This window comes from Struthio camelus, chromosome 19 (genome assembly GCF_040807025.1).
Source record: "Struthio camelus isolate bStrCam1 chromosome 19, bStrCam1.hap1, whole genome shotgun sequence".
In the NCBI taxonomy this organism is placed as follows: domain Eukaryota; kingdom Metazoa; phylum Chordata; class Aves; order Struthioniformes; family Struthionidae; genus Struthio; species Struthio camelus.
The window spans coordinates 9,132,710-9,159,766 of record NC_090960.1 but is presented as its reverse complement, the minus strand read 5'-3'; the positions used below and the strand labels follow the sequence as shown (position 1 = coordinate 9,159,766).

The 27,057-nt window shown below is 55.9% G+C and overlaps 2 protein-coding genes across 4 annotated transcripts in view; one reads left to right on the top strand and one right to left on the bottom strand.

Moving 5' to 3' along the window:
- Positions 1–18,248, top strand: part of UBE2O (ubiquitin conjugating enzyme E2 O) — a 70,465-nt gene extending 52,217 nt beyond the window's left edge. For both annotated transcript variants that reach the window (XM_068913398.1, XM_068913399.1), the window contains exons 10-18: positions 2,041–2,195; positions 3,715–3,827; positions 4,976–5,101; positions 6,422–6,511; positions 8,935–9,592; positions 10,650–10,786; positions 11,343–11,546; positions 12,343–12,400; positions 14,036–18,248. In XM_068913398.1, coding sequence (XP_068769499.1) covers positions 2,041–2,195; positions 3,715–3,827; positions 4,976–5,101; positions 6,422–6,511; positions 8,935–9,592; positions 10,650–10,786; positions 11,343–11,546; positions 12,343–12,400; positions 14,036–14,799 — 2,305 coding nt within the window. In that variant the 3' untranslated portion in view covers positions 14,800–18,248. The remainder of the gene's footprint in view (positions 1–2,040; positions 2,196–3,714; positions 3,828–4,975; positions 5,102–6,421; positions 6,512–8,934; positions 9,593–10,649; positions 10,787–11,342; positions 11,547–12,342; positions 12,401–14,035) is intronic.
- A 1,843-nt stretch (positions 18,249–20,091) lies between these two features.
- On the bottom strand, positions 20,092–27,056 carry SPHK1 (sphingosine kinase 1). Of its 2 annotated transcripts, none has more exons than XM_068913831.1 (5): positions 26,645–27,056; positions 22,558–22,707; positions 22,240–22,334; positions 21,959–22,074; positions 20,092–21,442 (listed from the first exon to the last, which is right to left on the bottom strand). In XM_068913831.1, exons 1-5 carry the CDS (start codon positions 27,054–27,056, stop codon positions 20,656–20,658), a joined length of 1,560 nt encoding a protein of 519 aa, XP_068769932.1. In that variant the 3' UTR covers positions 20,092–20,655. The 2 variants fall into 2 exon arrangements, with proteins under 2 accessions (XP_068769932.1, XP_068769933.1); XM_068913832.1 differs by lacking the exon at positions 26,645–27,056 and adding an exon at positions 25,818–26,093.
- Position 27,057: the final 1 nt, after the last annotated feature.

Sequence of the window (27,057 nt, the reverse complement as noted above, 5' to 3'; positions counted from 1 at the left end):
CACCTGACAGCTGGCTAGCCTGTTTTGCTGGCTTCCTTGGACTACTTAGTTGTGTATAGATCCAGCCTCAGAAACCACTAAAGCAAATAACATCTGAGAATTCTCCCAGAGAAGTGATGTTGTCAGAATTTGAGGAGGTCTGGTGATTTGAGAATGCCATGAATTTCCTTCACTATGTGTTTGATTATTTCAGCTTTGGCTATATACCAGGAGAGCTGTTTCCTTAGTCCTTGTGGGTTTTGGACAAGTTGGGTTTGAAGGTCGCAAACCTCAGCAGAGCAGTATACAAGCGTGTTAATTCTTGGTTCGCTTTCATTTCCCACTGTCCTGCTGATGAGTGCCTGTACTTTACTAAAGGTTTCGCTAAGGAGCGCCTAGCTAATAGATCTTGTAGCTTTCCGCACCAAATAGGCGGGGGGGAAGAGACCACCGTTCCTGTGTTGCACTGAGCTGCTCAGATGCAAGGAATGAAAGTTCAGCCCTTGAGAGTCTTTAGAGATGACTGTGTCACAGGGTGTAAAAAAAATTCAGGCTTTTTGGAAACAGAATATGAAAACCAGCTGACACTTTAAAGGGCATATGTGGCAGCTGGTCACAGCCCAGTATGAGGGGCCTTCACTGTTTGAATATTCAGGTGAAGCTGGTGAGACCATCAGTAGGTGTGCTGACAAACACTGCTGAGAAGTGCAGAGTGGATGGACTTGCTAGTTAGTCACCGGATCTGATGTGTCAGCTCATGGGCATCTCTAGCTGCAGGGGGTCAGCTCAGCATGTGGCTTTAGTTTCATTTAGTGACTGGCTGCAGCTCTCTGGGCAGCATGTGGACCTCTGGTTATTTTTTAATGAGGATATGTTTATTAATGCTAAGTTGTGATTTTGTTTGTGAAGCAGCATAAACTGTTCCACAGACAGGGCCACATCACTTTCTTGGGTAGCCTGCCTTCCCGCTCTCCCATCCTCAGCTGAGCATTTCCCACCAAGGAATCCATCTCTTGACATGTTGCCCACCATGACCTGTTGCAAACCTCACTTTCTGATAAGTTCTTCTGTTAAGTGCTGGCACTAATAAAAACTTTACATCAGTTTTACTTACAAATATCAATAGGAAAATATTTTTATTAAAAAAAGGCAAATATAACTGTTTTCCCCGGCCCTCTATTGTATCTTTATCTAACTTAAAACTGGCATAAATGTGGCATTTGTATTTTGTCTGGAAGGCCTAGCTAGCAAAATAAGTCAATGTTTGAAGTCAGCATGGGATTGAGTATGTGCTGTGCTGTAGGAGACATGGAAAAGGTTAAGGGTTCGTTTGAACAACCTGTCTGGCTAGCCTGCAGCTCTGTTCCACCTGGCCCCCAAGCAACTTGTCTCTTTGAACAACTGTCAAGCTCCATGGTGAAGTACCAGCATGTGGTCCATTGTTGTGCGCTTAAGATTCATCGTTGAGTCCCAGAGAGATACCTGTGTGTGTATGAACAGCTGGGAAGGAGACTTTCCCCTTTTAAACAGAATATCCTTTTACTTTACCCACATCCACTGTGTTGCCCCTTTTCCTTTCTGGAAGGGCTGAGATAGAAGATGCTGCTTTACTTTTCCTTTCCAGTCCCGTACTCCTGGCTTCAAATACTCCTCGGAACTGCCAGGCTGGAAGGTGCTTTAGTGGAAAACATTCAAAGAGCCTTGAAGCTACTGTCTTGTCTGTCCATCAGGCGTAGAAAGTGGGTGCTAGTAGTCATTTTCGTTTGCTTCACTGGGAATGGAATGAGCACAGCACCGACTCCCTGGAAAGCAAATCCTCCTGCAGCACGCCTTGGCAGCCGCGTTACTTCTGTGGTGATTGAGAACTTGTCAGAACGGAGCTTGCTGTATAGCTTTTTCCACTGAGATGACATGGGGTTTTCCTGTTCCCCAGCCTGATGACTTACCTGTGTGTTGCTGTGAAATGTTGAGGTCTATCTCAGCTCCTGGTGCTGGCAGCATCGTGTTCTGGTCGCACTTGTGCGTTTTTCCTCTGGTAACTTGTTGCCTTTGTGTTCCCAGGGTTGCTGTTGAAGTGGTGACTACAATGACTTCGGCTGACGTAATGTGGCAGGATGGCACTGTGGAGACAAACATTCGCTCCAACGAGCTGATTCCAGTACATCATCTGGACAACAATGAGTTCTGCCCTGGGGATTTTGTGGTGGACAAAAGAGGTATTGCGTGTGAAAAACATTCTCTCCTCAGGGAACAAACACTGCTTAAATGCAATGTATTCTTCAGTATGGATCTGTGATATACTTTGCAGCTCCTTTTACAGTAGCTGTTAATAGTCCTCACTTGAGGTAGGTACAAGAGCCTAACAAGGGACAGTGATTCAGGTGCCTTTACATGGATGTCAGCGAAGAGCCTTTATTTAAATGCCAAGATAGAATTATAACGAGCAAAACATGACGAGAATAAATGCTGAGGAACAAAACTAGGATTCTCAGCTTTTCTGTAACTAGAGGCAGCATGCCTTGTCCTTGGAAGTGCAAACAGCTGAGCTCCTGCCCTAGAATGGGTGGAAAAGTGTTGTTTTCTCTGTATGGCTTGCCCAGCCTGACCCTCTGTTTTTCTTGGAGCGGTTGGGGATCAAAAAGCAGCACCTCCTTGCATCCCTTTTCTTCACCAAACCAACTGGAAATGCTAGTGAGGGTCGCGGTAGTAGTCCCAGGAAAATGAGTAGATTTAGAGTTTTGAGATAGGGAATATTGATGGCACGCCATCTGATTCTCGGCTCCTCGTCTTGTAACAGGTCTAGACCCTCAGCGTGGGGAGCACTACGTACTAGAGCCAGAGGCTGGGAAGATGGAAAGCTGATTTGACAATAAAAATAGCACCTGCTGTTTAGTGTGACCGTTTCTAATGAGACTAGTAGTCTTTACTGGTGTTGCAGGTTTGGACATGGTTTATGGAAGCTAAAGTTATCTGTCACTGCAGTTCTAGTTTGGCCTCAAAAACCTGTTTTCTTCTACTCGTCTGTCAACCATACCCTCCAAGCAGAGTCTGTGATACCTGCAATTCCTCGTGTCCCTCTGCTAAGGATGCCAGGAGGTGGATCTTGTCAGCCGGATGAGTCGGAAAGCTGACTGGATACTGTTGTGCTGGATAAAAGTGCAGAAACGGAGGGGTGGTCCACACCCAGCTTTGGTGTTAGTGGATCCCCTATGCATGTATATGCAGGCGTACACCTGCATCCTGTCTGCCTTCTGTGTTTGTCCAGTGCGTTTTTCCAGTGGAACATAGTTGTTGTGGGAGGCACAGTCCTAGAGGAGGAACTTGGCAGCCAGTACCGCTCCCAAGGAGCACGTGGCCGTCCTGCCCACAAACTCTGATGCAGTCTGAGTCACTGTGGAGCTGGTTTAGAGAGCGAGCATCAAGGTGACAGCCCACCTTCCTTTGATGGTGAAGCTTACAAGTGGTCCTGAGGTGAACGTATTCACCCTGTCCAGTCAGCTTGTTTTGTCATCACTCCATGTCCCCATTTAATTATGTGACGTCTTAGCCGAGCACGGTTTTGACTCGGGGAAAAGTCAAAATTCTCCTTTGTAGGAAGAACTGTTCTTACTCGTGGCATTCACAAGCAGAGGGTTTCAGACCAGCGCTTAGGAGCTGGCAGCCTCAGTTGCTGTGTGAAGTTTGTGCTCCTCCACTTGAACTGTCTGTTTTCTTTCCTACCATTGTGACCAAAAGCTCAGAGTTCCCAGGACCCTGGTGTGTATGGAGTAGTGCAGTCTGGTGACCACATTGGCCGTACTTGCATGGTGAAGTGGTTCAAGTTGAAACCCGCTGGAGATGATGTGGAGGTAAGTGCAGTAGGCAGTGCCTCATATTCTGGGACCAGCTAGGAGAAGCAGCTGCAGAACTGCACAGACTTCACACAGATAAACCTGGGAATTTCAGCTGCCTTTCCTTGAGGAAGGGAACAGTAATGTTCTTTGGGCCTAGGAGGCTTGCTAGAGGTGGTGTCGCCTCATATTTATAGAGGCCTCAAGACCCTGAAGACCAGTGTAAGTGGAGAGTGTGCATCACGTTATCAACAGTAGGCTCTGGTACTCATGAAGGTTTTTACTGGAGCAGTCACAAACTGTTGGGTTCCCCCCCCCGCCCCCCCCCCACCGAGTGCACTGTAAGAATTTGTTCCTTCCATGTCTCTGCTAGTTGGCAGAAAGGGAATCTGTGACTTGCAGTTGTCCTGCTTGTCTCTGCAAGGCAGTATTGCCTGCAGTCAGTCTTAGTTATAGGTCACTTCCTCCCCTAATACCCTTGGAGCACTGTATTTTGCAGACTCCTGATGGACTAGTTGGAGATGTGCTGTCCCAGTTCCTCTCAAATCTGGTGCTCTGCCCTCTGCCTTGGGATGGGAGATCAGATTGTCTTAACTGAGCAGGGTCCCTTGCACCTAGAAACAGAAGATCAGTCTGGCCTGGGGTTATGTTCCTCTTTACTGCCCATTTTTAATATTTGTGACCTCCTAGTGCTTCTCCTCCAAGAGAAATCAAATGGAAGATGTTTCCTATCAAAAGACAAGCTTTTTATCAAGCTTCCTGTTACCTTGAATTGTTTCCGAAGTAAATGCTATCCTTTAGCCCTACTGAACTGTCTTTGAGAAATCAGAAGGGTATAAAATGCTGTTCTCTGTATTGTCATCTTAGCAGCATAAAACCTGAAAAAAAAGTAAGGGTGAATGGACAAGAGACAGGACAGTCTTTTTCCCTTTCGTTATTATTCCTTGTTTGACCTGCCTAATGCCTGGCACTACTGCACAGCAGCAGGTGTTTGCTATAGAATGATATGGAAAGAAGGGACTTTAGTAGCTCCATGTTGCAGGCTGTTGGACCAACTGGAAATTGGCAAAACGTAACACAAAAAGCACTTTAAGTGTTGAGGGCAGACTTTGAAAATCAGTGCAGCTTCCTGGGGCTGACATGTTTGCCTTCTGTCTCCAATGTAGCTGATCGGGGAGGAGGAGGATGTGAGCGTGTATGATATTGCTGATCATCCAGACTTCCGCTTCCGCACTACTGACATTGTGATTCGCATTGGCAACTCAGAGGGAGCCACAGCTAAGGAAGATGAGGTGAGTGCTGGGCCTGCTTATGTGACCATGTCACCAGGTATTGGTGTTGGGACACATGAAAGAGTCGATGGGAGATGTATGGCTTTGGGCCCCCCACGGACATCCTGAACTCCCTAGCTTGCTAATTTTGTGTTGTAGTGTGCCCTGCTCTCCTGACTAGCATAGAAAATCTCCAAGTCTAGTGAAGATGCAACCTGGAAGTCCTTTGACTATGATGACTGGGGCTGTAAGAGAGCAAAAACAAAATTGAGACAAGAATCAAAAATGATATTTTTAATTTACTCTGAAGTCCTAAGCAGGATTTAATTCTAACATGAGGCTATCCTATGCATTCCTGAGCCAAGAGTAAAGGTTGACTTGTCTGGAGCTAGAGAAACCTGTTTCGCTTAACAACTGAAGCCTGGGCTTCTGGTTTTCATCAGACTTGCCATGTATGCGTTTGATTTGAATTGTTGACTTGATTGATCTTCTGGGGAGGAAGAGGGAGCAATTCATTTTTGAGAGAATACGCTCTCTGCTAGGAAACAGGCTTCCTTAGTGTGCCTGCAAGACCTTCAGCTTTTGAGATGGTTGCCCTAGAAAAGGGTTAAAAAGTTTAGAATGGCTCTTGTTGTGGTTCTAGTTTCAGCAGTGTGAAACATATCTGTGCTTGCTCAGCTGACCCAAATAACCTTCCTACACTGGAAGACACTACTAACTGTGCGTGCCCTGTGCCAACTGTGACATGTTTGTTCACGTCTGCGCTTACTCTCTGCTGGGAAAAGTTGCTGCGAGAGCCCTTTCTGCTGGCTGGCCAAGCGCCAAGGCCCCATTCCTGGCATCCCACTAGAGGGCAGCCCGATTCAGAGGAAGGTCTCCTTTCCCCTTTCTGGCAGAGCCGCCCCCCCCCCCCCCCCCCCCCGTGGTGTTGCCTTCCAGTGAAGCCGCAGCCCTTGAATGGTTCTGGTGCTGAGCAGAAGTCAGGGTTTGCTGTCAGTCTGGCCCTTCCCAGCCCTCTCCTCTTAGAGGAGGTGGGGAGTAAATTTTCCTTGTTTCCATGGCAGTGATTCAGTGGGGATAAAACCGTGGTCTACCTTTGTTAGCTCAGATTAGCAACAAAACCGTACGCGTAGGATTCTTCTCCTCTCCCATGGGATCTCAGGACTCCTGTTGCTTCTGCTGCAGTTGGCTCTCTGGCCAAATTGCAAGCATGAGAACATTGTTAATGAGGATCCAGGTTTACAGGCCTCCAACCTGGGGAAGATCTGTTTCTCAAAACCTTCCAGCTCTGCAAGCGCCTGGGAAAGAAAGGGAACTGACAATTTGTTCTTGTTTCTACAGCCCTCAGTTGGACAGGTGGCTCGTGTGGATGTCAGCAGTAAAGTGGAAGTGGTGTGGGCCGATAACTCCAAGACCATCATTCTGCCTCAGGTGAGGTCCTGTTTCTAGCTCATGGTATCCCTGTAACTCGTCACTGAGTGACAAGTCTTGGTTTTAAATCCTGGATGCAGAGATTCGCTGGGTAAGAGAGTCTTGCTCTATTTACACCTCCCTTTCTTTGTGATGGGTAACTTCCCACTTCTGTTGGCATGTTAAAATCCTTGCTTTTGTCAGGAGGACTGAGGAACTAATTGGTCTTTGCTGCTCATGAGTTTAAAAAAAATTCTGTGCTGCCAGGAAGGTATGGCCAGAGTGTTATTCCCTTTGCTCACTGCACTGCATGCACGCAGCTCTAACCACAACCCTGTTCCTGGCCTCTAGAGCCTGCTGCTTTGCAGAGGGGTTTGCAAAGTTCAGTGATCCTCGATCCTGACTTGAGCCCAAGCTCGCTGCATTGCTCAACTAAATCACCACTGAAAAACAGCAGATTGTTCAGTCTCACTTGTGAAATGACAATGTAGTGTTTTACAAGGCTAAAGAAGCTCCCCTGAAAGCTGGGCTAGAGACACAAAATGTGACCTTAGGTAACCTAGGGTTCAGACAGTAATCTCTTCCCAACGTGGGGAGTGAAAGGAGTTGAATATAAGCTTTAAAATGTAGGTAGAATCACACTGCTAATCCACTTAGCCCCATTCCTTTGCCTTCTGCGTTATTCTGTTTTCGGGGTTTTTGTTGTACTGTCTTTGAATGTTCTTCACTGCTCCACATACGCTTTAATCCTATGTCTCTTCTCCTTGTTGCCTCAAATTAAGGCAGACAGCCCAAAGACAAAAGAAAACCTTCTCTAGGGTCCCGTCTCCATCAGTGTGGCAGAGAACACTATTGCCTCTGCTACAGAAATGCATTTGTGCGTGGAAGTATTTGATCAAAATTTCTTTCTAAACCAAGCAGCTCTGCATTAATTACAGTAGAATAGTCAATGCCTGCACTATGGCAATGGGCTAGGGTGTTACAAAGCAGGCTGCTGTCTCCCTTCCCCCTGTTGTCACATGTGCTTGGATCACGGGCACAATCAGAGGTCTGATGTGCGCGCCACAAAGGGCTGTTCTCACGCTGCGGCGCTGGGGCTCTGCAGCAGCTCCTGCTGTGTCACGCCAGTCCTTTCGATTCTGCTTGTCTGCGTAATTATGGGAGTTGGGGAAATGTCAGGAGCATGAATTATCAGTTGGTAAAACCATGACTTATCAATGCTTGTCCACGTGCCCAGAGACGAGCTGTCCGAGTGCTTTTTCTCAGCTCTAAAAATAAAGATGGCATAACTGGCTAATTAACTTTCCAGTTCAGATTTGGATTAGCTTTGAGGGCAGTGAGTTTTGATGGCTTTTCCTGCCTGCAGTCACTTGTGTTGAACCCAGCTAACCCCTGTTGGCTGCCTGTCTCTGGGTAGCACAGGACTGGCTGAACAGTGCTGGTTCAGTTCAAGGCTCTGACAAGAGGACTGAGTGTCTGTGTGCTTTAGCCTCTGGGGCCAATATCATATCTGGCAAGATTAAGAGGATTCTTGGGCTGTCATTCAAGCATCAGAAGCCTGTGGATAAAATGCTCCATCTTGTAAGTTTCCTAACGCAGCCTTGCAAAGTTGTTCTTGCTTCCTTGCTTGTGTGATGGAGCTTGTAGTTGTAATGAGTGTGTTTGTGTGCCTCTACAAGGGGACCTCGGGAGAGATGTAGCCATGTGCAGAGCATGATTAGAAGAGATGGGACTAGATGGAAGGTGGGCAGGTTCAACTTTCAGGAAGTGAAAAGAAAGAGAACATTTTACCAAAGAGTGTGTTTAGCAGTTGAGTTGGGCTTCATTGTCCCAGCTGTGTTTTAGGCAACAGTGACGTACAACAGCTAAAGGAGTGTAGCAGAGCTCTGGCAATTACTCTGGGCCGCGCGAGAAGAGAGCTGATGTATGAATGTTTTCCCAGGTCCAGCATTGTCTCTGTAAGCACAGAGCATCAGTGCAGCCAAATCAGGGTTCTGCGCCAATGCAGTTGCTGGCACAGAAGCAAGACTAGAAATACTAACTCAACACACATGTAACATCTTCTAAACGAGCTCCGCATTCAGAAGTCCTCGGACATCTGTGTAGCTGATGGTGCGTGCATGTTGTCGTTGGTCGGCTGGATTCCAGTCCTGGGAGTGCTGTGGCCCACCTAGAACTGCCCTAGTTTTGCCACAGTGCCCTACTTTGAAAGGTGGAGGATGGGGCTATGCTGATTTACAATCTGCGCAAGTCATTCATGATTGCATTATTTGGATCAAACACAATCCACTCGGGATAGATGGGGATTGAAACAGCCCAACAAATTCCAGCTGGTAGTCCCCTTTTCATGGGGAGAACTGACTTGTCCTCATTTACAAACAACTAAAAATCTGTACTTAAGTCATAAATACATTGGTGTCTTTTCTACCTTTGGTCTCCTTTAGCACTTATACAACATTGAATCAGAGATTGAGGAGTCGGACTATGATTCTGTCGATGGCAGCACCAGTGGGGCATCCTCTGAGTGGGAGGATGAAAGCGACAGCTGGGAGACAGACAATGGCCTCATGGAAGATGACCACCCAAGAATTGAGGATTTGGAGCCGGAGGAGCCGGCAGCAGAAGAGGTGAAAAAGGTAGAGGAACAAGTCCAGGGAGCTGTGGCTATGGCAGTTGCAGATCTTGCTGCAGAGAAAGCTGGTAAGGACGGAGCCCCCAAGAGCTTCCGGGAGCTAAAAGAGGCCATCAAGATCTTGGAAAGCCTGAAAAATATGACTGTGGAGCAGCTGCTGACTGGCTCTCCCACCTCCCCAACTGTGGAGCTGGAAAAACCCACTCGGGAGAAGAAGTTCTTGGATGACATTAAAAAGCTGCAGGAAAATCTGAAGAAGACCTTGGATAACGTGGCTATTGCAGAGGAGGAAAAGATGGAAGCCATGGTGGAGACAGAGAAGAAGGAAGAAAAAGCAGAGGCACAGACACCGGTGAGGTCAGAGTGGCCCAGTGAGACACCAGTGCTCTGTCAGCAGAGCGGGGGCAAGCCTGGAGTCACCTTCACCAGTGCCAAGGGAGAGGTCTTCTCTGTGCTGGAGTATGCTCCAGGTGAGTGTCTGTGTCAGGTCAGGCCAGTCTGGTAGACGCTCTTCTTCGTGGCTATCTTGCAGCGTTTCTCCTTCTACAAAACCTTTGCTTCTAGGCCTTTTGGACTGGACGTCTGGTGGTCTTTCCAGTCTTTCTCCCAGTTTATTAACTGGGGAGGAGAAATTCAAGACAGCTTCTCTGTGGCACAGTTTGTTCTGGGACCTAAACCTGGCTTTTAGGAGGCATCTCTAAACACTACCGCTATTTCTCAAGCTACAGAACCAGATTTCCCTTTTGTGTACTTTGGAAAGAGCTTTGATGGGCTTCTGAGATAAGTTGTTTTCCATTGCAGATATTTTCTTTAAAGCTACAGTGTTTGTCCAGGCTTTTCTGCAGGGATGGGTTGGTTGAGAAGCAGAACAGCTGGTGTTCTTGGGCTGGGTGTCCTTTGTGAGCGAGTGTCCTTGTCCACTTGTGCCAATGTTAATCAGCCAAAAATAAAAAAGCGTGTCTGTTTGTGTGGAACGCTGGCACCTTGCAAGAGCCCAAGGTGCTTGCAAGCCAGCCATCTAGGCCAAACTTCAGGGAAAGGTGACCAAACTGTTCTGAACCTGCAGGTGTGTATAAATAGAAATGGGAGCTGCATTCCGGTTTTGCAGAGAAAGGGTCATCACTGTGTGATGCATCATTGTCGCAGGTGTGGGACAAGGTGCTTTGTGGGGCACAGGGACAATATCGTGTGGAGCCATGAGAACAGAAGATGCAAGTTGTGGCTGCTGTACAGTGTGGGAAAAATCAAGCAGTCTCTAGACTGTCTCCCGGCTTAGCACTGGAGCAAGTTTAATTGGTCTGGGATGACACAGGAGCTGGGACAGCTTGAGGAGTTGTGGGGTTTCCTGTTGGTACAAGAGTCAGTCTTCAACGAGATACTTCTGAAGCTTCTCTTGCTGGTACTCCCCAACTCTTCTCTTCCCAGTGATGCGTTTAATAATGTGTGGGGGGAAAAAAATTGCATTCGGAAAGCCTGTGGCAGTTTCCAGAGGCAGGCTTCAATCCCTTTCTGTTCCTTGCCCCACAGATACCCATGCCTTCAAGAAAATGGAGTTCCAGCCCCCAGAAGCGAAGAAGTTCTTTAGCACCGTGCGGAAAGAGATGGCTCTCCTGGCCACCTCCCTACCTGATGGCATCATGGTCAAAACCTTTGAGGACCGAATGGCAAGTGTTTGCACTCAAATGCTTGTGTGTTGGTGCTGGGCTCTGCAGACTGGTGGCTTTCAGTAGAATTCCTTGCTTAGCCTTAATCCCTTGCACTGGAGTTGCAGGAACACGTGCAGCCTGTTAAATAAGGCTCTAGTTATCATAAAGGGCTGCTCTCACGTTCCCCAAATCGGGGTGGCAAACACAGAGCTCCTCATGGCAAGGAGCCTGTTACAGGTGTTTAGCCCCCTGGGCTTCATGTCTTGCTGGAGCAGGAAAGGCAAGTGGGCAGCCAGCAGAGTATGGTGTAAACAGTGGGTAGAGTGGTGGGGGTTGGCCATCCTCTGAAGCCCTGCTTCAGACCCAGAGGCTGGGTCCGCCCTGGGGCTGTGGCAGAAACGTAGCTCCTTCTAAGGGGAAAATGCCCATAGATGTGGTGTTTGAGCTGGCCCCTGCAGGTCCCCGGTGAGAGTTGTTAATTGTAGCCCCTCCTGCCCTTTCTCTGCAAATTCAACCCTGCCATGGTAAGAGGGCATTCATAGTGCCTAGTAGTTTATGTTGCTTCTCTCTGCAGGATCTCTTCTCAGCACTTATAAAAGGGCCCACGCGCACACCCTATGAAGATGGCCTCTTTCTCTTCGATATCCAGCTCCCCAACATCTACCCTGCTGTCCCACCTCTCTTCCGCTACCTCTCCCAGTGTAGTGGGAGACTGAATCCCAACCTGTATGACAATGGCAAAGTGTGCGTCAGCCTCCTGGGGACATGGATAGGCAAGGTAATGCTGGCTTTGTTCCTCTGCAGGAAACTGTTGCTGTGCCAGGCCAGCTTTCAGAACAAGCCACTTCCTACCAGGCCAAAAGTCCTAGGTGACTTCTGCTCTCAGATTGTGCTTGAACTGGGAGGGGGGCTTAGGCTTTGGGCTCTGTTTCAGATATCTGAAGTAGATAACTAGCATATTTAGGCTTCCTCTGGAATTGTGTTTGGCCGTTGCCTGTCCTATCTTGATGAAGCTGCCTGTAGTCAACCAGCCAGACTGTGTAATGGCTGGCAGAGCTGAGAGGGAGCAGAGATGCCAGCACAAATATGGGATGTTCTCTCATGGTTTAGGTCCCCGTCACCCAGACTTTGTGCCACACTGCAGGCCTCATCTAAAGCCCCGCTGGAGACAGGAATAAGCAGAGCTGGTGAAATAGTGTGCGTCTTGGATGGACAGATTGGGGTAGCTCGGGGCAAGGGGGGAGACGGGACTGGAACTAGTGTCTGACGCTATAGGCTTACAGCGTTGCAGGCACAAGTGGCATACGGTGAGCGCAGGGCTGGACTAGCAGAAGGTGTCGGAGAGTTGGGTTGATACAATAGGGACACGAGCGTGTCACGTGCTTGTGGAGTCGGTCCCTTGTTCCTTCTGTGTACTGCAAGACCTTAGTGATAGGGGTATGCAGAGAGAGACCTGAAACTCCCATCTGTGTCTGCTGAGCCTAGAGATTAGGACCTGCCTTCATCCAGCACTTAACACACAGCAAACGGGTGCTGCTTCAGCCCTTTGTGACTCATTTGTATATGTGTTTCAGGGGACAGAAAGGTGGACTAGTAAATCCAGCCTCCTTCAAGTACTCATCTCCATCCAAGGTAAATGCTCCTGCAGAGCCGGCAGGACAGGAAGAGCCAGGGGAAAGAGGGGATACAGGCCGAAGTGCGTGGGGTGGGGGTGGGGGCAATTGGGGTCTGTAACCCCCTGTGCACAAGGTGGTGCCAGCTGTGCTCTCACCTTGCTGGACAAAGCAGCATCCTCTCCATCTCTCTCCAAGTCAGCAGTCCAAGCAAGTGGAAGCTTTTCTCATGCCCTGATTCTTGGCTGCATCCCAGGTCTCTGACACAATGCTTTACCTTCTCGCTGCTAACCACAGAGCTGTTTTGCTTGTTATTCTGAGCTGACAAAGGTGAACCACTATGCCCTCAGCCAGTTACCAAAGTTAGAGAGTTGAAGTTGCTGCTAAACCGGGCTTCCTTTGAAGCTGTTTTTATCCGGAGTCACCCACTCATCCTACACTGGGTGTATTTTTGCCCATGATGCTGGTGTTTACACTGCTTCTGAAGCTGAATAATCAGAGGTGTGTCTAGACCTGCTCCAGGGCTTCCTGCCTGAGGAGTTTTGCCCTGCCACAGTCTGGTTTGACAGCAGGCAGGCAAAATGAAGTATTCTCCCCAAGGCCACCTTTCTATCCAGACAGTCCAGGAATGTGACTTGGGAAACCCTTGACACAGACCAAGGGCTCCTGCCTTGAATCAGCAGGCCACTCCTGGTCTGCTGAAGTCTCACAGCCTACCTGTATCCTCCTTTTGAGAGACAACACCATGAGAAATGCCTTTTCTCATTTATGAAGCTGAGGATCCAAATTTAGAAGGTGAAATGCTGAGTGCTTTACTGGAGCACCTTGGTGCTGGTGACAAATTATTCTCTCCCCCTCCTGCTGCCTGGACTCTTGAGACTCATGATCTCCTTTCTGCTAGCTCTAATGCAGTTTGTGGCAGGCTGCCAGCAGCCTGGCAGCACTGGTGCTGTTGCTACATACATGTAATTACGTGAAGCCAGAAACAGGCAGGAGGAAGTGGGTGACTTGTCACCAAATTCACTGTATCTTGCTACTGCTTTGTCTGAGGGGCCTATGCTGGTAAAAGCAGTAGGACCAGATCCAAACCAGTGACCTAGGTTTGGCCTTCTGATTAAGAGGAGAAGGGTCGTATTTAAGGAGGAGGAAAAAGCCTTGGGTGTGTTTAGTTATATCTTGCTTGTAACTTTTTTGATGGTTGTTTTGAGGAGAGTGAGCTACAAAATCTTTCTCCTTCCCTTCCTCTTGACTTCCTGTGCTCTGTTGTGTGCCCTCTGCATCATGCTGGTGGAAGCCTGTGCTTGCCAGCCAAGGATCTTGCATGCTGGTGCCCCTGGCAGGGTCTAGGAGAATCCAGCCCCTAGCAGAAGGCCACAGACCCATTCAGACAAGTGCTCCCCATGTGATATCAGTCCAGTGCATCTTGCAGAAGATTCCCGTTTGTCTAGCTTGGCCTCTAACCGCTTGAAGTCAAAGTGCAGCTTCCCTGCAACATGATCTCCTGCAGTGCCTTGTCTGTGCTCTCAGAGACAGTGGCATGACCCTTGAACCTCAAACATGTTAGCAAAAATCAAGGCCCAGCAGTTTCTACTGTGAATGATGATTCACAGCAAAGTTCCTCCTTTAACCTGTTGCTCTCCCTTTTTTCTGGCAGGTCTTATCCTAGTGAATGAGCCCTATTACAACGAGGCAGGGTTTGACAGTGACCGTGGCCTTCAGGAGGGCTATGAGAACAGCCGCTGCTACAATGAGATGACCCTGATCCGGGTGGTGCAGTCGATGATGCAGCTGCTGCGCAGACCAGTGGAAGTCTTTGAGCATGAAATCCGCGAGCATTTTCGCTGCAACGGTTGGCGCCTGGTGTCCCGCATTGAGTCCTGGCTGGAGACAAACGAGCTGGTAGAGCGGAGCCACGAACAGGCCAACGGGGCAGATTCCACCTCCCTCCTTTCTGCTTGCGGCACCCTGTCTGAGAGCCCAGGAGACAATGCGGAGTTACTGGGGGAATACGGCAGCTCTTCGGAGCAGGGGGCAGCAGCAGAGTTTTCCGACTCAGCACTCGATGGGAAGGAGGAGCTGGATGAGTCAGAGTTCACAACCTCGACGCCCAGCGCCGGTGATCTCCACCAGTACTCAGACTCGGAGAGCACAGGCCAAGCCAGGGAGGTAGACCTGGCCAGAGACCGAACGGACGAGGGGAAGGCTGCCCAGGACTCTGCCTTGCAGCCTAGTGTGAAACCAAAGAAAAGGAGGAAGAGCTACAGGAGTTTCCTTCCGGAGAAGAGTGGTTACCCTGATATTGGGTTCCCCCTCTTCCCTTTGTCCAAGGGGTTCATTAAAAGCATCCGTGGTGTCTTGCAGCAGTACCGGGCTGCCTTAGCAGGGGCCAATATCCCAGAGTGGGCAGAGGACAAATAAACCATCAGGTTAGGGACAGGCAGGTGCAGGGGAGAAGGGAAAGCAGCAGAAAGGAAATTGGCAAACGCTGTTACCAGTAAACTGGCTTCTCCTTCCAGCTTTTCTTCCTCAGCTTGGTTTGTTCCAAAGAAGTTGGTAGGCCTGATTTGCTCCTCAAAGGAAAGGTTATCTAAGCATGAATAACTCTTTGCCCCCAGCCCTTCTTCCTTCTCCACTGTCCCTTGTACATGCTCCTCTTGCGAGTTTGATCCTGCAATGGTAAGATTTGAGACCTGCACAGAAGCAGTCTTGCAGCCACATTCCCTCTGCACTTTCATCTTGGGGCACCTTCCACACAAAGACTCTTCCCACCCAGCGCTACAGCCAACAACTTGTTCTGTTGGGGTTCAAGCCAGGAGAAGTGATTGGTGTAGTATCTGGAGATGAAGGGCAATGCCCTCCCAATATTTCATTTTTCTCTGCATTGCCATGGGTTTTATGAAGCCTACCCCAGCTTATATGTACTTAGACATTGGATTGTGTTTGCATTGAAGTTGTCTCCACCATACAGAGTTGCTGTAGTCTTAGTTGTTCACTGATAGCTACAAGGTTCTTTGATCAGGACTTGACGTGCAGAGCCAGAGCTCTGTGCTAGTATTTGTTCAGCCTTGGTAGTGCTGCGGGGTTTCCATCTAGTTCTGTGTCTTCTGGTCTGTCTTCTGGAAGCAATTCTAGGCATCCCCACTTCTTATTCTCCAGAGTAAGGCAAATTTCCCTTTCCCTACCATGCATGCCTGTCTTCTAGAAATACTTGGGATTCAGGGTTCTGCCCTTGGTATTTGCTTAGGTATCTGAATCTTTCGTTCCCAGCCATCCTGGCTGTCACACAGCACTACGGGTACCCCTGGATCTCAGCCTCACCTGGGCAGGAGGTGAAGAGTGATCTTGCATGTGTTGTAGATCTAGCAGCTAGTCTGGATAGTGAATGTGGTATGGCTGCTGCTTCTCCATCGTTTGGCTGCAGATGGGTATTTTGGAGCTGTCTGAGCCAGGGTCGCTGAAGGGAAAGGATCCGTTGTGTTGTGACTAGGTCCTGTTGTAGCAGCAGCAGTTTGTGACCGTTTCTGTGCTGTTACTTGGCCAGTAACTGGAGCACATCAGACACTGGTGTGGACTGTTATCAGTTCCTTCCCTTGCCAGCCATTTCCTATGAAGGCCTGAAACCCCTGTGGCAGGTAGCATCGCAGATACAGCGCATAACATCCTTAATCTTGACTGCAGTGCTGCAATGCCACTATAGGAAATGGCTGGCAAGATCAGCCCATGTTTCAGCAGCAAGAAAGCTGTCTGAGCTGGTGACCTTGAGCACTTTGAAGCAGTGACTTATCAGAGCCAGAGTCTCCTAGTCAGGACACCTTTTTCTGTGTGTGTGCACGCGCGTACTTTCACTTCTGGAGCTGGAAGATCACGCTCCAGCACTGCTGCATTTTCCCAGTGTTTAGGCACTGGAGAAGCACCCACTCAGCACCCATGTGGAGCACAGTCTGTGTCACAGGGAGAGTCAGTTGGTCCTTCCAGCTGGCACAGGGAGCTGGTGATGCCAGGCTTTGCTGGAGAAGAATCAGGCCGATCGTTCAGCTCTGCTGGAAGTAAGGGTGGAGAAAAAACTCCTCTGTAGCTCAGCCATGACTGTGTTCCTCTCCCTCCACCCAGGTTTCCTTATTTTGAAACTGAGAACAGCAGCAGTCTAATCCCACTATGTTTACAAAGTGTCTTCTGCTACTTGAAGGGCCAGGATCTGAACCTACTGGCCTAAATCCTCTCCCCCGCCCCCCAACCCACCCAGCTCTCTGCATCTGGTGTTTTTAGCTGCCCTTACGATGCTCTAGAGCTAGCCTGCCTGCACACAAGCCCTTTGTGCATGACCATCCCCTGCCAGGATTTCACAGGGTTCACCCTGCTCCCAGTGCTCTGGAGGAAGCAGGACTTGGCTGTGAATGAAGACTGGGCCCGCAGAGCTCTTGAAGCATTGGCTTGCGGGCGGATCAGCTGCACAGCAGCTCAGGCCCTGCTCCAGCCCCGAGAGCCCTCTGTGTCCAGCAAGCAGGCGGTCTGGGCAGCGCGGCAAGCCCTGAGCCGGGGCACGGAGAGATGCTTTGAGCCACAGGCGGGGCAGCGTGGATTGTACGTGTAACTCATGGCTGCTCCCTGGCTGTCGCTGATGCTCAATGAATGAATCACTTTGTGAGCGAGAAGGGGGACTCCAAAATAAAAAGGAGTGATGGGGTGGGGGGTGTGCGGCTGTTACTGACTGCCTTCCCCTTCCCTTGCCCTGAAGCAGCAGAGAGGCTTGTTCCACAAATGAGTAAACCTCTTATTCACCGGACATAATTACAGTAGATGACCTATAGATGCTGAACTCCTCTGTCTGCCGCATTCCTCGCGACAGGCTGCTGCTGTCCTTCCTCCCCCTCCAAGCAGGGAGGGAGACGGCACGGGCTGCTCTCGGAGACAGCAGCAGGGGGAGAAAACCTGTTAGGGCCATTGCATGGCTGGGGTGGGGAGACAGAGGTGGTGCTGTTTCCTGCTTTCCCCACCCATTACTCTCTGCAGTTCTCATCTCACAGGAAAGCAAGCGGTGGGCAAGGGCTCGGCACGGGCCGCAAGGCAGCGGGGAAGGTCAGGCTGCCAACCCGCCGGGGAGGAGGGCAGGGGCCCGGCTCTGCCTGCCAGTTCCTCCCCTTCACCCAAAAAGTCTCTTTGTTTCCTCTGATAGCAACCAAGAGCTTTTGCACAGGTTCCTGGGGCTTCCTACTGAGGAGGTGTTTATTGACCTTCTGGAAGGGGACGTGCTGTTCCCTGGCTGCCACTACCGTAGCATCGCTCGCTCTCCGTAGCCGGCAGTCCCAAACCGAAGCGTGCACAGAGGTTTACAAGTTTTCTAAGCTTTTGATAATGTGAAGCTCCTGGGTGATGAGGTTGGTGGTGAGCACACTGCAGCTATGTAATTTTTTGTGTATGTATGTAATATTTAAGGGTAACAAAATTTAAAAGGCTAAAACCTTAAAAAAAAAAAGTTTAAAAACACACAAAAAAAAAAAGCCAAAGCATGATGCGTATTGTTAGCCTTAAAACTGGCTACACGACTGTGTGATGTATAAATAAGAACAGCCTGTAACTGTTTTAAGTGCTGGGGTTGGGGAAGAAGCATTACAAAATCAGTTTGTAGCCTTGATTCTGTACAGTATTTAAATGAGGAAAAAAAAAAAAAAAGACCTGACTATTGAGGCCATGCTTAGAGGTGTGTTGTTCACGTGCAGATGTGGATGCTTGGTTGCTTACGATATATGTATAAAGTGCTGTGTGACCATTAAAACTTTTTTTACCTGCAGAATTTTTTTTTGTTTGGCTAACCAAGGTGTAATAAAGGAGGGAAGATGACTTGCCATTAAATTTTGCCTCTGTGAGTAGTTCTGATTGTTGTCTCTTTTTTTCTCCCCCCCCTCCCCCTTCCTGCCTTGTTTGGCAATTGCCTTGCCTCCAGCGTGCGCGGCTGCACCAGCTCTGGGCTGGACGGGGCAGGGAGCACCAGGGAGCCGGGTGGATGTGGCTGCAAGGAGCTGCCGCTTTCCCCTGTATGCCGCGAGAAGTAGACCCAAACTACCCTTATTGATGGGACGTCGCAGTTAGGCTTTTTACCCAGGTCAGCTGCGCGGCCTGCTATCCAGTGGGACAACGTGGCTGGAGCTGAGCGCTCTCCTAGTACAGCTTAGCAGGGTTTGCTGGCCCTGGAGGAGCTGTTCCCTTTTTGCACGGAAGCTTTGCTCGAGTCTGCGGCGTGCGGCGACTGGAGTCAGCCCTTTGCCCACGGCAAATGCACCGCCTGCTCGGTGGCCAGCGGCTCACCGTGCATCGCAGCACGCCTGGCAGATGGGCCAGACCCCGGGTGCAGCAAAGCCTTCTCCAGCTGCGGGAAGCCCAGCAGCAGGCGAGCTTGGTGCCCGCGCCGTTTCCAGCCCTTACTGCGACGCAGAGGTAAGTGGGGGCTCACTGAGCTACCCCGCGCCTGCAGAGGTAGCCGCAACCCGGTGCGTGTCCGTCCCCTGGGGCTCCAAGGCAGCAGCACCGGCACATCCCGCGTGGGCTCGTGGCGCATTAAACTCGCTGCAGCGTGAGCCCGTGGCCGCGGCAGGCCTTCCCTGCCCTCCCTCCGCCTGCCGGGGGTGGCTCGGCCGGCGTAAGCCAAGGAGCACGTGCAGCGACGTTAATGGCTTGAGACTTGCGGCTTTGCTGGGGGCCTGCTCTAAAACCGCTGAGCCGCTGCCTCATGGGGGTTGTGTGGCGGTGCTGCTCCTTCCTTCGGGTAGCAGGAGCGAGAGGCTGCGCGGGAGGAGCCGCAGCCTGGCAAACCACCAGGACAGTGGTGGGGTGGCTCCTCTGGAAGAGCCCTCAGCTGCCTGGGCAACATGCTGAGGAGCTCGGGGCCGGGCAGGTTTTTTGGAGGCAATCAGGTAAAGAAAGATATTTGTGCAGCAAAGTCTGGGAAATCAAGGAAAAGAGACCCCAGACAAGCTCCTGCCTTGGACGGGACAGCTGTCCCCGGAGAGGAGCGTGGAGGAGACTTCGGAGAGCCTTCTGGCCACTGCGCCCCAGAGCCGCTTGGCTCCCCGGGCAGCCTGAAAGGTCTGAGCGCGTCCCCTGCTCTGGGCTCTTCCCCGATGTTAGGCATGCTTAAAGAGCTTAGCAAAGCATCGCTGAGTCCATTTTTACACCTGACTCAATGGCCTTGGGGAAATAACTTTATTTTGGGCCGCGGTTCCTGTCTGCTGCCTGCCTCGCTGGCCTGAAAACGCCAACTTGTCTCCCTGCCAGCAGGGCTCGGGGGAGAACAAACGGGCCCTTCTTCCCCGGCTTTCCATCCTAATTGCATAGTTCGCAGATGAATAAATGCAAACAGCGACTGCTGTTTACCCTTCCACTTTGTACTCGAGCGCTGCAAATGAGGTTTAATTACTGCAATTTTATACCAAAAAGGCTGAGTAACCCCTGCAGCAGCCACCTGCTGCAGGGCTCCAGCTGGCCCCAGGGGCGGGCAAGGTCGCGGCGCCCTTCGCCGGCTGGAGGGATGCGCCAGCGGCGCCTCGCTGGCAGTCTGGCCCCGGTGGGAAACGCCGCTCGGAGCGGGAAGGGGTGCGGAGAGGCGCTCGTGCGGGCAGGGAAGGGCCGCGGCGCTGAGCTAAATCCGTCCTGACGGCTGCGCGGGAGCCCTTTCCGTGGAGAGAGGGTTGAGGCTGGATTTAAAACCCGGGGGCGTTTTTTGCAAATGCTAGATCTTTATTGGCTGTCTCACCAGAATAAACTCTGCTTCTACGGGAAGCGGCGGGTAGAAACGTTCTCTTGTTTAAAAAACAGTTGATTTCCTGGGATAGATGTTGGTCCTGAGCATCCCTGGCGAGCGGCCGGGCTCCGCGGCGGGGGGACCCGGCGGGGCCGCCGTGTGCGTCGGCGCTGGGGGGGCGGCGCGGCCGGCCGGCCGGGCCGCAGGACGTCGTACCGCTGACCGCGATTAAAAACGGGCCGGCCGGCGTGCCGGCACCGAGTACCTGATGGGGCTTGCGGCCCGTTCTGGGGGCAGGGCCGGCCCGGTCGCGGCGCCTGCCCCGCGGCGGTAAAGCTATCGGGCTCCGTAAAGTGCAGAGAGGGGCAAAGTGCCTGGCGAGGGGCTGCGGCTGGCCACGGCCCCGAGGGCTATTGCTACGGGAGGAGGAGGAGGAGGAAGGTGTTCCTGAGTGGGAAGAAGGCTGTGGCGCCCTCACGGCGGGCCGTGCCCGCGGCTCAGCGCTGCACGTGGGGAGCGCGCCCGGCCCGCCGCGGCGCTCAGGAGCCGCAGACGACGCGGCAGAGGCGGCCGTGGATCTGGCCCTGCACGGGCTCGCAGGCCAGCGCCTCGCCGTCCACCGTCATGACCCCCGCGCTGGCCCGCGGCTCCAGGCGGAAAGCCCGCACGGGCACGTAGCGCAGGTGGGGACAGTCCAAGTCCAAGTGGGTCCCCTTCTCCATGGCCAGGAAGAGCTTGAGCAGCATCACGCGGGTGACGCCGGCCTTCAGGAAGAAGAGGTGGATGAGGCCGTCGTGGAGCCGGGCCGCCGGCGCCATGAGCAGGTCGGAGCCCAGGTGGGACTGGTAGATGGCGTAGACGGAGACGAAGTCCTCCTCGGGGACCACGGTCCAGTGCGCGGGCACCGGCTGGTGCAGCGGCACCAGGAGCGAGTCCTCGGGCAGAGCCCCCTCGCCCCGGGCGCCCGGCCCCTCCGTCTCGGCCGGCGGCAGGAGGCAGCCCGCGTGGCCGTTGGGGACGGGCGCCGGCGGGTCATGCCGGCCGGGGGCAGCGTCCGCGGGCAGGTAGGAGAGGCGGCCGTGGTACACCTGGAGCCGGGCCAGGCGCTGGATGGTGCCCACGGTGAAGCGGGCGTTGCCCAGCTTGCGGTACTTCTCGCTGGCGATGTCCACGTCGGCGATGAAGCCCCAGCCGAAGCTGAGGAAGGAGAAGAGGCGCTTGCCGGAGGCCGTGCTCAGCGAGACGAGGTCCATCTGCGTGTGCAGCCCCTTGCAGAGGATGAAGGTGCAGTTGGTGAGCAGCTCCCGCTTGACGGCGCGCTCGTTGCTGCGAAGGACGCAGAGGGTGAGTTGGGGCCGGGACCCCCCCCTCCCCAGCCCCCGCGACAGCCGCCGGGGGGGGGGGGTCTCTCCTGCGGCCCCGGGGCAGCGAGCGGGGCACTGGGGTTGCCGCGCTTTGCTCAGCACCCGCGTGCAGCCCCCGGGGGTGCTGCGGTTGGGGCGCGTCCCAGCTGGGCGCAGCCTCCCCCGGGGGCCGCTGCCTGCCGCGGCGGGAGCTTCTGCAGCGGGAGGGAGGGATAAACCAGCCCTCGAAAGAGGGAACCGGTTTGGGGGCTGCTAAACCGGGGCAGGCGTGGGTCACCAACCCCAGGACCAGCTGCGCCCTGGGCCGCTCGGCTCGGCCTCTGGCCATTTTGGGGTAAAAACGGGCCAGATCCGGAGCCTAGAGAGGAGAAAGGGGGGAGCTGGATCGCAGGGAGCAGCTGGGGAGGAGCGTGGGCAGCCCCCGGCCTCGCTGCGTCTCCCGCGGTGCGAGCGCAGCCCCCGCGCGCGCCGGGCTCACCCCGCGTAGTGGTTGATGGAGGCGGCCAGGGCGTTGCCGGAGCCCCCCGGCAGGATGCACAGCGGCTTCGTCACGGCGGCCTCCCAGTCCCGCCGCTCCATGAGCCCGTTCACCACCTGCGGGACGGAGGGAGGGAGCTGGCGGGCGCCCCGGCGTGCCGGCGGCGTCCCCCGGCCAGGACCGCGGCTGCCCCGAGGCCTTTCCCTGCCCGTCTCCTCGTCCCAAAGCGCCCGAGCGGGGAGCAGCGCGCGGCGGCGAGGCCGTCCGCCTCCCCAACTCACCTCGTGCAGGAGGCCGTCTCCAGCCATGACCACCAAGGCGTCCCACTGCGCCAGGTCCTCATCCCGCACCTTCTCGTGAGCGTGGTGGGGTCTCTCTAGGGCGGAGGTTCCTGGTGGGTCCCCGGGAAGAGCAGACGGGCGCAGCGGCAGCCGGCCCCGGCCACCAGGCAGCACCGCGCCGCCGGCCGGTCCCCGGGCTCGGCACCCGCCGCGCTCGCCCCGGCCCGGCCCCGCAGCGGGGAGGGTGCCGGCCGGCCGGCGCCGGGGAGGAAGGGAGGGAGCCCTGCGCGGCCGGCGGGAGCCGCTCTCGGCACTCACCGGTGACGAAGACGGTGGGCGCGACGTCGGCCTCGGCCAGCATGGGCTGCACCAGGGCCTGGAAGTCCTTGAGCGCGAGGCCGGGGCCGCTCCGCGGGTTCAGCAGCACCAGCGCGCGGCAGGGCCGGGGCAGGAGCCCGTAGCTGAGGCCTGGCGCGGGGGCGAGACGAGAGCGCTCCGCTCAGCGGGGCTCGCCGGCGGGCCGGGCAAGCGAGCAACGCGCAGGTTCGATACCCCCCTCTTCCTCAAGGTGCCCAGACGCCCTCGCCGCGCGCTGCCACGCGGCGCTCGGGCTTGGCGTGACTCAGCTCGGGTTCTGCCTCCGGGGACGGCCCCCCCCCCAAAAAAAAAAAAAATCTGCTCCGTTGTGAGCTCTGAGTCACCGAAGCAAAGAGCGTTTCCCGGTACGGCCGGGACCCCCCAGGAGCCGTCCGGGCTTTGCACGCCGGAGCGGCAGGGAAAAACCGGGTTTATAAGCAGGGAGCGGGAATGCAGCGCGGGGGGGCGGCCGACCGCCAGCTGCTCCTCTCCCGTCTACGCGCTTGGGTCCTTGCAGCTGCGTCGAGTTTAAACACACAAGCAGCCGTTTTTTCCAGCTAAAACCCCCGCGGCAGAGATGTCCGGGCTGGCGCCGCGCCGGCCCTGGCCCCGGCCTCGCCAGGGGCTTCCCGGCCAGGCGGCCCCGCGGTGGCGGCCGTGCCTGGAGCATCCCCGACCTCGGTGCCAGCGGGTCGAGTTTCTGCCCGCCGGAGCCGGTGAGCCCTCACGCGCCGTCGTCGCCCCGCGGCGCCTGCTGCTCGGGACCCGCTCCCGGGCTCCGGCTCCCTGCTCCGCTCGCCCCGCGGCCAGCCGCCCTGCGCCCCGCGCTGCTCCTTATCTCTGGCCCCAGCTGGCCCCGGTGAGCACGAAATCCCTCCCCTCCGGGCGACCGCAGCTGCCAGGAGCCGCCATCGGTCTCAAATCCCCGGTGGGCGATGGAGGAGGCGTCCCACCCTGGAGGATGCAGAGGGAGAGCCCAAGGGGCTGCAGGGAAACCCTTAAGGAGCCTAAATACGGCTTTTTTAACCCACAGCGTTCCTAAGCAGCCCCGCGGAGCTGCTGCCCCGTCGCTGCGGCCCGGCTGGCGCCCAGGACCCGCTGCTCGGCTGGGGAAGGGGGTCCCGCTCGGGGCTTGGCGGGGCGCTCCGACTCCAGCCCCGGCTCGGAGCCCCCGCCGAGCCCGGCTGTGGGGCGGGAGAGGTTTCGGCGCGTCCCTTGGCCTTGCCGGCCCCCGGCATCCCCGTGGCGAGGGTCAGACGCCTCCCGGAAGGACGATCTGAGCTCGGCTCGCAACCACAGTCGGCAGGAGGAAGGGGGCTCGGCGAGCCTGTGAGGCACAAATCCCGCTGTGTCTCCCCGGAGGGGCGCGCGCAGCCCTCCGTGTGCAGACCCGCTGAGTCCCCGCATGCTCGCTGCGCCCCAGGCCGTGCCCGCTGCCCTCCCTGCGGCAGCCGCGCGCGTGCCGAAGCGAAGCTCCCGGCCAGGGCTGCGGTTAAGAGCTGGGGCCCTTCAGCAAAGCCGGGTAAGCGCAGCCGGAGCCCCGGCACAGCGTTTCCGGCCAGCAGCCGCGAGGGTCCCGGAGCCGCCGGCCGGGCCCTGCTGCAGCCCTTTCCCTGGATGCCAGGACGCGGCGTGGGCGCAGGCTCCCCCGCCACCACGGCTTGCAGCAGCCTGCCGGAGCGCTGCGGGCGGCTTCCTGCCGCGGCCGCGGGCCGATTGCTGCATCAGGGCCCCGGGGAGGTTTGCTCCTCGCCCGGCCAGCTGCAGGGTGGGACGAGGTTCGCTTCCCTGTTGCACAGCTCCCCCCCTGCCCGCAGGGTTTGCGGTTATTAACAGCTCGGGGATTTTTTTTCCCTTAAAGAGAAGTAAAGGGGGAACCGCCTCCCCCCGCTGCAGGGCGCCGCAGACGTTTTACTCCTGAGGATGCTTTAGCTAACACAGGCGAGGGCCCGCAGTTTGGTGCCCAGCCTCCGGCTCCGACCCCGCGGCCCGTCCCGGGACGCCGCGGGCGAGAGCGGGGCAGGACGGCTTCGCACGGACCCGCACGCGCCGGCCCGGCCTTATCTGCCCCGCGCACGGACGGGGGTGCGCGCCCCGAGATAGGCGACCGCGCCGGCACATGACGGCGGATGTGAGCGCAGGGTGCGGCTGGAGGCGCTTTTATCTCTGTTCCGACCCGGGGGAGGAGGTTTGCAAATCCTGCTGGCCCTCATCTACGAAATAACTGCAAAATCCTCGCGGCCTTCGGCCGTCCTCCTTCCTGGGGCTCCCCGGCGGCCCCGGTCGGGCAACGAGCTCCTCGGGCCCGATCGCCATCGCTCCGCCTGGCAAAAGGGCGAGGATGTTGAGGCGCTGGGGGCCGTGCCGCTGCAGAGCTCGTGCTGCAGACAGAGCTGGGGAACTGGTTTCGCTCTCACTCATTTTTGCTTTTTTTTTTTTTTTTTAAATAAACTAAGAGTAGAAGAAAGTTGTTTTGTAGCTGCAGGTCATGTAAAAAAGCTGCATTTTAAAATCCAAGCAGCAAGAGCTGGGCTAAATGTGATCTGACAGGATCCCCCTAACCGCATGCCTCTTAATTTCCAAGTCTGATCAGTGTGACTGGACAGCTAAATAAACGAAGTAGTGCATATAATTGAATCTGCGCTCAGATGCTCGAACATACGCCGGCCTGCCCTGCCCTCGCTGCGGAGGCCGGGGCACCGCGTCCGCACCGCCAGCTTCGCCCGCGCGCTCGGCCTGCCGGACGGGATCCCCTCCGGCAGGCAGCACGCGGGCTGCGCCAGGGCACGGACAGCCCGGCCCGCGGGGCGAAGCTGCGGCCGTCCCGTCCCGTCCCGTCCCCCCGCTCGGCCCCGGGGGCTCCCGGTCGTCCCCCAGGCCCGGGGCAGTCCCTGCTCGCCGGGTGCTGGCTGGGGACGGTGCCCGGCTCCCCGTCCTCCTTGCGTCAGCAAGGAACCCTTTTTTTTTTTTTTTTTTTTTTTTTTTTTGCTGTTCATGCTGTTTTTCAAAGCTTTGCTACTTATTAAGCTGAAGGGTTTGAAGGGGAGCAGGGAACCATGCAAAGGGCCCCCAGTGGGCTGGCGTGACCACGGCCCTGCTGCCGCTTTGATTTAAGGGCAAGGAGGGGAAAAAACCGTGCGCAGGCTCAGGGCAGACGTGCCCCATCCCCTCCCCAGGCTCGGGGCAGCCACGGGGACCCTCTGGGGGTGCAAATCGCTCACCTTCCTCCTCCTGCCACTTCAGTCCGTTGCTTGGGGGCCTGAATGGCCCCCGTGCAGCCCCGCAGAGGGGTCTGCTGGGGTTTGGGGGTAGGCCAGGTCCTGCCTGTCCTCGGCACCCCGGGCCAGGCTGGCGTGTCTGTTGGGGTGCCATCAGGGACCTGCCAGCGCCACTCCCAGCGTCCCCAAGCCGGAGCACCCCGTCCCCTGGACGCGGGCCCCCACGGCCCGCCAGGCTCCCAGAGCCTGGACGCGCAGCGCAGCGGGGCACGGCGCCGAGGCAGAGACCCTCTCCCCTTCCCGGGCCCCCTGCAGCCTTCGGCCGGCTGCAGGTCGAGCTGTCCCACCACGCAGGACCCGGACCCGGACGGGCTGCTGGGGCACGGCGGCGGGCTGCGGCTGTTCGCACATGCAGACGGCGCCCGAGGGTGCAGGGGCAGCACCGGGGCCGCCGGTGGGGGCCGGGGGTGCAGGAGCCGGCCGGTGCCCAGCGCGCTCCGCACCCGCCGTGCGCGCACGGGAAGCGGGGCGGGCAGCTCGCAGCCGGGGCTGGGACGGGCAGGCGGGGCGGGCAGGCTCGGCCCCGAAAATGCCTCTCCGCCAGCTCATCGCGCCGCGCCGGCGGCCCCGCTCGCAGCCGCCCCGGCGCCGCGAGAGCCGGGGGGGGGGGGCCGGTCAGCCCCCTCGAGCTCCGGCCGAGCCCCCGGGCCGCCAGGCGAGGCGGCTGCCGCCGGGGAGCGACTTCTGCCCCCGGGTGCGGAGAGCGCCCGGGGCGGCGGAACGGGGCCACGGGGTCGGGGCGCGGGGAAGGGGCCGAGCCCGGCACTCACCGTCCCGCCGGGGCACGGGGGGCGCGGCGAGCTCGCGGATCTTCTCGCTCCACGTCTGGGCGATGCGGAGGTTGCCCTCGGCGTCGGGGGCCAGGGCGACGCGGAAGGTCCTCTCGAGGCGGTGGCGGGCGGGCGGCGAGCGCCAGCGGCCGCCGCCGAAGGGGTAGCAGACGAGGCAGAAGGCGGCGGCGGCGGCGGCGGCGGGCGCGGCGGCGCAGCCCACGCAGTCGGCCAGGCGGAGCGCGGCGTCGGGGCCGCCGGGGCCGCGCACCTGCAGCTCCCGCGGCGTCAGCGCCAGGGAGCAGGCGGCCCCGCCGGGCCCCGGCCCCGCCGTGAAGGCGCCGCGCAGCAGCACCGGCTCGGCGCCGGCACCGGGCTCGGGGCCGGGGGCCCCGCGGCGCCGGACGGACATG

Excerpts from the sequence above, each read along its gene's own strand:
- SPHK1 (XM_068913831.1), bottom strand. The coding sequence starts at position 27,056 with ATGTCCGTCCGGCGCCGCGGGGCCCCCGGCCCCGAGCCCGGTGCCGGC. Across the intron at positions 22,708-26,644 it reads CCCCGTGCCCCGGCGGGACG|GCCTCAGCTACGGGCTCCTG; the intron begins GTGAGTGCCGGG and ends CCCCCGCGCCAG. Across the intron at positions 21,443-21,958 it reads TCCATCAACCACTACGCGGG|CAACGAGCGCGCCGTCAAGC; the intron begins GTGAGCCCGGCG and ends CGTCCTTCGCAG.